The sequence below is a fragment of the Myxine glutinosa genome, chromosome 9 (assembly GCF_964187855.1).
Source record: "Myxine glutinosa chromosome 9, kmMyxGlut1.1, whole genome shotgun sequence".
NCBI lineage: Eukaryota > Metazoa > Chordata > Myxini > Myxiniformes > Myxinidae > Myxine > Myxine glutinosa.
This window is the reverse complement of record NC_136269.1, coordinates 108,245,910-108,254,453: the sequence shown is the minus strand read 5'-3', so window position 1 is coordinate 108,254,453 and position 8,544 is coordinate 108,245,910. Positions and strand designations below refer to the sequence as shown.

At 43.6% G+C, this 8,544-nt stretch overlaps 1 protein-coding gene across 1 annotated transcript in view; it reads left to right on the top strand.

The window, feature by feature from the left end:
- LOC137435110 (E3 ubiquitin-protein ligase RNF13) overlaps positions 1 to 8,544 on the top strand; it is a 111,456-nt gene that overhangs the window by 78,675 nt on the left and 24,237 nt on the right. The window contains exon 8 of the mRNA XM_068128583.2: positions 4,088 to 4,181. Coding sequence (XP_067984684.1) covers positions 4,088 to 4,181 — 94 coding nt within the window. The remainder of the gene's footprint in view (positions 1 to 4,087; positions 4,182 to 8,544) is intronic.

The following is an 8,544-nucleotide window of genomic DNA, read 5'->3' as shown; positions in this document are numbered from 1 at the left end:
ATGGTTACTGGCAATTCATCAGATCCAGAAATGGTGTAATGAACACAATTTAGTTATTTCACATAATATGTGACCCCTCACTCCTGACACTCTCCTGACACTGACACTGACTCTCCAACCTGACACTCTCCTCTCTCCACCTAACACTCTCCTCTCTCCACCTGACACTCTCCTCTCTCCACCTAGCACTCCTCTCCTCTCCAATCCCTCACATTCCTCTCCTCTCCAATCCCTCACCTCTCCAATCCCTCACACTCCTCTCCTCTCCAATCCCTCACTCTCCTCTCCAATCGCTCCTCACTCGCCTCTCCAATCGCTCCTCACTCGCCTCTCCAATCGCTCCTCACTCGCCTCTCCAATCGCTCCTCACTCGCCTCTCCAATCGCTCCTCACTCGCCTCTCCAATCGCTCCTCACTCGCCTCTCCAATCGCTCCTCACTCGCCTCTCCAATCGCTCCTCACTCGCTCCTCCAATCGCTCCTCACTCGCCTCTCCAATCGCTCCTCACTCGCCTCTCCAATCGCTCCTCACTCGCCTCTCCAATCGCTCCTCACTCGCCTCTCCAATCGCTCCTCACTCGCCTTTCCAATCGCTCCTCACTCGCCTCTCCAATCGCTCCTCACTCGCCTCTCCAATCGCTCCTCACTCGCTTCTCCAATCGCTCCTCACTCGCCTCTCCAATCGCTCCTCACTCGCCTCTCCAATCGGCTTTCCTCGTCTCGTTTCTCTCGTTTTTCTCCTGTCTCGTTCTTTTTCTTGCTCCAAATCGGCCCGTCTCGCCCGTCGGCCCGTCTCACCCGTCGGCCCGTCTGGCCCGTCTCGCCCTTCGGCCCGTCTCGCCCGTCGGAATCGGAAATCGGGCCGTCTTGCTTTCTTGCTTGCGCGTAAATAAATTGTGTTCATTACACCATTTCTGGATCTGATGACTTGCCAGTAACCATTTTGTAAAAATGAATGTGCAGCATCTAACTCAATATGTCGAAATGTCACACACATCCATGCCCGTGGGATTCCCACGGGTGACCCCGCAAGTTTGCATTGACGTTCGTCGACGGACTCGTTCGCCCGTCTCATTCGCTTTCTTGCTACATCCTGTTCAAGTCTGCGTTCTTCATCGACCGTCTCATTCATTTTGGAAATAGAAGTTTCCACGCAGCGCATGAATTGTCACGATCCTCAAGAGGAAGTGTCTCGTAATCATCAAATGATAAATGGCAAGTAAATTATATTGTGGAAAATTAAAGATTTCAAATAAACCTATTTAAAGTGTATGCGCACATAACTAATAAAAAAAACGAAGAAATTCCCCGTCCTGAAATTTCCTGAAACATATTTTACTTCCGGCTAATAATGTTGAATGAAATAAAAACGAAGAAATATATGTCGGCATCATTGTTGACGTTTTTGTGACGACTGTCATCAAACGAAAAAGTAATATATCTTAACGGAAAAGCAAAAGCGAATTTTTAATATATATCGACACATTGCCGTCGGTGTCATGTTGGGCGGTGTATGATACACCATGACGCGATTTAAAAAAATATATCTCTGCATTTTCCCGCGTGTGTGGAATGTTTGTGGAAAATTAAAGATTTCAAATAAACCTATTTAAAGTGTATGCGCACATAACTAATAAAAAAAACGAAGAAATATCTCTCGGTAATTTCCTGAAACATATTTTACTTCCGGCTAATAATGTTGAATGAAATAAAAACGAAGAAATATATGTCGGCATCATTGTTGTCGTTTTTGTGACGACTGTCATCAAACGAAAAAGTAATATATCTTAACGGAAAAGCAAAAGCGAATTTTTAATATATATCAACACATTGCCGTCGGTGTCATGTTGGGCGGTGTATGATACACCATGACGTGATTTTTAAAAATATATCTCTGCATTTTCCCGTGTGTGTGGAATGTTCTCAATTATTGCTGACACCGAGTCTAAAAGTAAAACCATCGATAAAAATGAAATCATATGGTGAGTTAGATTGGAGATAAAGGCGTGAGAGAGACTCAATGGCCTTGAAGTTACAGGCGTTTGAGAATTCATTTCGTTCTATAAACGGCAACTTTCATTGTATTTTCTTCCCGTTTTTTTTCAACCGAGTCTAAAACTATGTTAGCGACTGTGAAAAATGAAATGATATATCGAATTTGATTTGAAATAAAACTGGGAGAGAGCAAGACACCACGGGCCTACAAAACAGGCCTCAAAGCTATGCGAGTTAATAAAATGGTGGATATTTGTTTATAATTATATGAAGCCACTCCCAGAATGGGTGGAGCTATGGGTGGAGCTACTCTGCAAACCGAGTAAGCCACACCCCGGACAGACACCCAACAGAATCATCTACGGCTATTATAATATATATATATATATATATATATATATATATATATATATATATATATATATATTGTTACTGATCGCGGTTTAGATGGTATGATGGGCCGAGCGGATGGTCCAACCGCGACCGAACAGTTACTCCCCGATTAGAACCCGATTCCACCCGATGTTGACCAGATCGCACCGCGGCTGCTCAATGAGGGAAAAGACTAAAACGACGAATGCAAAGAGGAAAACGAAGGCAAAGAAAGGTTTGGAAATACTACTGAATTTATTGACTATTTACACACATAAGCAAAAAGAAAGCAGTCACGTTTATTTACAAGCACATAAGACGCAGGTGACACAGTGAAAATACTAGCTTATACAGACTTAATTAACCCAGGACAGAACAAACAGAACAAACTCACGTACACAAGAAGGATGGAATGGCAGGAGGTGGATGGCTGGAGGGAGAGGAAGGTCCAAGGGGGTCCTGCAGCACAACCGGCGCGTTTAGCAGCCGCCGTTCAGGCCCCCAAGCTGCTGCTGTGGACGTCGCGTGCTTTGCCAGGCCTTGTCCGACTCGTCTGGTCCAAACCCTCAACTCTTTCTTGTGCGTTCGTTCACTCTTTACCACCGACTCCTCACCGCAACCAACGCAACCAACTGACCACCACCACCGACTCCTCACTGCAACCAACTGACCACCGACTCCACTGACTGACTCCTCCACTGACGACCAACTCACGACTCTCTCTCGTGCGCGCCTTTTATAGCGCCTCCGGCGATTAAGCCGCCGGCCTTTTGGACACGCCCATCGGGGTGCTCACCTCGGCCCTGGTTGGTCGCGCGACCCTCTCGCTCCGTCCTTGATGATGACGGGCGGGCACGCCCCTCTTCCCCTCTATGACGAGGTGGAGACACGCCTTTCTTCTCCGACCCTGCCTCATGGTCAATGGCGGTTATTGGAGGGGAGGTAATTTGGCAATCGAGGCTTGGCAATGACCAGAGGGGATGTAAAAGGGAATGGAGATTTTGGGGATGGGAATGAAAGGGGATCTATTCTCTTTCACTGGTGCAATGGAGTACTTCAATTAATGGGAGACACAGCCTTACTCTAAAACACAGAATAAGAGATAACTATCAAACAGGGGTATTCTATTATTTGGCTGATGTGTATGCTTGTGGACTAATTATGGGATGCCCTTTCACCTTTACACAGCTCCGGAGGTAGGGGGCGCAGAATAAACAATAATAATAATTTACACAATCCAAAAAATATACAGTCCTCATATCCGCAACAATATATATATATATATATATATATATATATATATATATATATATATATATATATATGTATGTATGTATATATAACAGATGCCTTTGGAATGCTGATTTTCTGTTCGTATTCGAGAAAAGACTTCACCTACAAATAAATTTGAGAACATAACTCTCTGCATGAGAAGCCAGTTTATAATTTTGGAGAGTCAAAGCAAATGTTTGGATCAATTTCTCGGAACTACACTTTTTGCAAAGGTTTTCTTTAAAAAAATCAGTGTCTAATATTTCAGACAAGATGTGTTTACCTTATTGTATGTGGGAAGCAAATTTGAATAAATCGTGACAACATTGGCATTGTGAGACCTAACAAATGGTGACCATTTTGTCATTATCGGTTATGAACGTAGAACCATCTTGCTTGCTCGTTTTGTGTCAGACGAAACTTTTGTGACGGACGATGCATTCTGGCAGGTGGTACGCTGCGTACGGGAAAATAGAAGAACCCGTCGAAATCGTCTCAGCCGCTGCCAGCTTAAGAAGGTACCAGTGCGTCTTTTTGAGAAAGGTATGGCATGTGTATAAACTGTCTTCGTTTAGATGCATGTTGATGTGCAAGTTGAACAAGCTCGTATTTTGCTTATCCAAAAGCAGCACATTTCTCCCCTGTTGGAATCGTTTAATTTAAGTGTACGATTCGGCTCTGAATGCACACTTGATATTCGGCTCTGATTATATCCCCACGTTTTTTTGAAGAAAAAAAATGAGGGATATTGTAATTGGCTCCGTCTGTCTGCCATTGGTATGTCCACATGTATGTCTGTCTCTTTGTCTGTCTGTATCTTTGTCGGTCGGTCATGCTATCTCCTAAACGGTTGGGCAGAAATTCACCAAACTTGGTAGTTATGATCACCACATGGCAAGAAGGTTCATGAGCAGTTTCATCTTGGGCTCCGCCCCCTGAGGCGGGTGTCAAAAGGTTGAATAACAAAAAAATGCAATTATAGGCACATTTTAATGAAACGTTGTACAGTACTGTACATGCAATCAACATTGGGGAACGCATGAATATTTAACAATTTTTACGTTATTTCTCCAAAATAAGTTCATTGAGTGGGTCCTTGTGTACGGCCGTCCATCCGTACGTACATATGGCTGTACGTTAGCATTTGATTAAAACATTTCTCAAACTACCCGACTGATATGGACAAAATTTGGTCCAATACATCAGGACGGTAACCTCTCATGGAGCTGTTCCCCATCCGGATCCACCCATTTAAAGGGGGTAAAAGTGGGATTTTGCTCCAAATATTGGTATTTCAATCAAATATTATCTTCTCAGAAACCGGCAACTTGATCGAGACCAAACTGGCCATGCAGCATCGTGACCATGCCCTAACCTTAACTTTTGCTCCCCATGGCTGTATCTCTCCTGGAAAGGGGGTCACGGGCTCCCTTCCCTAATCCCTCACAGAACTAAAACGTATTTTCCTCACAAACTATATGAACGATATGGACAAATTTGATGCAATACTTCACAACATGAAGTTCTCATGGGGTTGTGCTCCAAATCTGGATCGGCCCCTAGAAGAGGCTGAAAATGGGGGGGGGGGTTCACAAATTCAGTTAATTTATTTTAAAATCTTCTCAGAAAGTGTGGGGAAATATCCGTCAGTCCTTAATGACAGGCCTTTTTATTCCTCCGCTGACGGTCACCAGAGGCATTATGGTTGTCTGACCGGCTGTCCGTCCATCCGAGATAGGTTTTCGTTTCCACGATAACTTAAGAACAGCTGAAGGGATCGAAGTCAAACTTGGTACAAGTATGTATAATGATGTAAAGATAAACGGATTAGATTACAGGCTGAAGAGGTCAATGGTCAGAGATCCTTTAGGTAAAATTTCTGTTATTGTGCTAACTTGTGAATGAGTGATGGGATTTTGGCTAAACTTGGTACAAGTATATATTATGATGCAAAGATGAGCGATTAAATTTCGGTGTCAAAGGTCAGAGGTCATATCAAGTAAAAATGTGATACTTGAGAACAGCTGAAGGAATTTAAATCAAACTTGGTACAAGTATGTATAATGATGTAATAATGTGGGCGGAGGTATATTGGGCGACGTTGAAGAGTGCTGTTCTAGTTTGAATTTGATTCCCAGTTCATGCCCCAGGGTTCATCCCTTAGGATCGATCACAGGGGTCAAAGCGGAATTTTTTTAAACTCAAAATTTGATATTGGGTTATTCCTGGTGGAACTTTATGCCATACTAGCCGAAAGCACCCGGGTTCTTTTTGAATGAATTTACTACTATAATTCAGCTTTTACTCGCGGCTGTAGACGATTGACTACTATAATTCAGCTCAGCTTTTAATTGCGAAATGGGCTCAGCCCGTCCGAGGCGGCCTCGACCGGCCTCATTACCTCGCCTATAACCTTTCCGGGACCCGTCCCGATATTTTTAGTTATTTTTGAATGAATTTACTACTATAATTCAGCTTTTACTCACGGCCGTAGAAGATTGACTACTATAATTCAGCTCAGCTTTTAATTGTGAAATGGGCCCAGCCCAGCCGAGGCGGGCTCGACCGGCCTCGCCACCTCGCCTATAACCTTCCCGGGGCCAGTCCCGACATTTTAAGTTATTTTTGAATGAATTTACTACTATAATTGAGCTTTTACTCACGGCCGTAGAAGATTGACTACTATAATTCAGCTCAGGTTTTAATTGCGAAATGGGCCCAGCCCGGCCGAGGCGGCCTCGACCGGCCTCGTCACCTAGCCTATAACCCTCCCGGGGCCTGTCCCGACATTTTTTGTTTCAGAGGCTTCCTCCTATCTTTCACCATTCAGGAGATTAGCGCGTGCAGACAAACAAACAAACAAACAAACAAAAACTTTATTTTATATAAATTAAAAAAAACCCCCCTTTAGAGGCCATTTTTCCCCGCAAGCGGGGGTTGGCCTTTTTCGGGAACCGTGGTTGTTGTTGTTTTTCGGTCCCCTTTTTGAAGCAATGTTTTATGGCCAGATGCCCTTCCTGACGCCAACCCTTTTTGCCGCCTTTAACGACAAGCAGGGAATTACCAGTGAACTGGTACTCAATTTGCCGACCTCGGAAGGATGACAGGCTGAGTCAACCCCCCTGGCGTTAATTCAGCGATTGACCGGGATTCGAACCCAGGATCCTAGGATCCTAAGCCGGCACCCTAGCCGCTAGCCCAACACCAGGGATTTATATTTATACCATATTTTTTATATTATACCATATTTCAACTTTGCTTTAGGTGGGAGGCGTTGGGATTTGCAATGGCACGCCATTGACCTCGCTCTTGTTAGACTTATTTCTGCCCTTATTGTTTGTAAACCTTTTTCTGTGATGTCTCAGGCTGACCTCTCATGTAGTTAATTATTATTGTGCAAGTGCACTATATCCTTGGATAGGGACCCTATTGTTCATGAGTCCATAAAATTTGTATTGGGTGCTTAGTTACAGATGTATATAAAAACTATGATGCATGAAAAATGTGTGGGGATTTGTGAAACATGTGAACAGACATTTTATAAGGTAGGAATAACACATGGAACTGTGAGCCATACGGGGTTCTTCATCGTCGTCGTCGTTGTCGTGTAAGCCTTAGGGTATGGTGTAAACAGGATGGATGCGTTTGAAACGCAACTGAAATGACTGCCCTTTTGGAGGCACAATGAAAAGCCAGAGTGATTTATGTTATCACACTTCATGTTTTATGATGGTACTTTTTATTTTTTATTCACTATTTAGTAAATTTAGATGGTATTTCCCTGGTGGCCTTTTCGGTTCGATCTTGTGACTCTTTACATACGATGCTGTGGCCCTTAAGGCAGGATTGCTGAGCATCCACAAAGCAGCTGCCTTCCCCAGCTATTTTGGAGTAAAATTGTTTCCCGGATAATTTTTGTCACAGGAGACTTAGTTGTAATTGTCATGCCTTGAAGCAGCTTCCTGTTTTTATGAGTCTCTCGTGCAGCTTGGCGCCTGTGAGCGTGCCACTATGGCAGGCCTTACTGCAGATTTGGTGGTCACTGGTCATGGTGCAGGAAGCCCATACTTTTGACAGAGCATCAGAGCATTCAAGAGGTTTTTCAATGGTTAAGACCCATTCCTGTACAGGTTGCCATTTTGTTGGAGTATGTGGACATATCTGCTGATCAGACATTGGATTTGAATGAACACCAGCAAGGGCAATTAAACGACGCTTTATCCATTCAACCACAAAGTCACTAATACAGACACGATTCTGCTTCAAAGGAGGAGTCTGTGTCTAGTCCAACACCAAACACCTGCTGTCCGCCTTGTGGAGCTCAATCTCCCAACTTTGATGTCATCTGGCTTAAAATTTGTCTCCCGACCATCACTGTTTTTCTCTGTTGCAGTTACTGCTCTCCCGATTCTACAAACTTTATCGCTTTCTTTGACTATCTCTACCTCCGTCACCGAAGGTGTATGTCTGTTTGTTTCTTTGTCTGTGAACAAGACGTCTCAAAAAGTTGTGGACGGATTCGGACGAAATTTTGTGGAGAGGTTGGGTGTGTGACAAGGACGAAATGATTAGATCTTGAACATCTGGATCTGGATCTGACAATTTTTAAAGTGATTCTACACCATTGAGAGATGGGGCAAAAACGATACAAATCAAGATACCTCAAAAAGTTGTAAACGGATGCAGACGAACCTTGGTGGACAGGTTGGGTGTATGACGAGGACGAATAGATTAAATTTTCGTGAAGATTCGAATCCGGATCCGGATCAGGGAATTTTTAAAAACTTTTAAAAAGTAATTCTTCACCATTGAGTGATAGGGCCAAAAACGATATGTAGCATGATATCACGAAAAGTTGTGGACGAATTATGACAAAACTTGGTGAATGAGTTCGGTAGGTGACTAG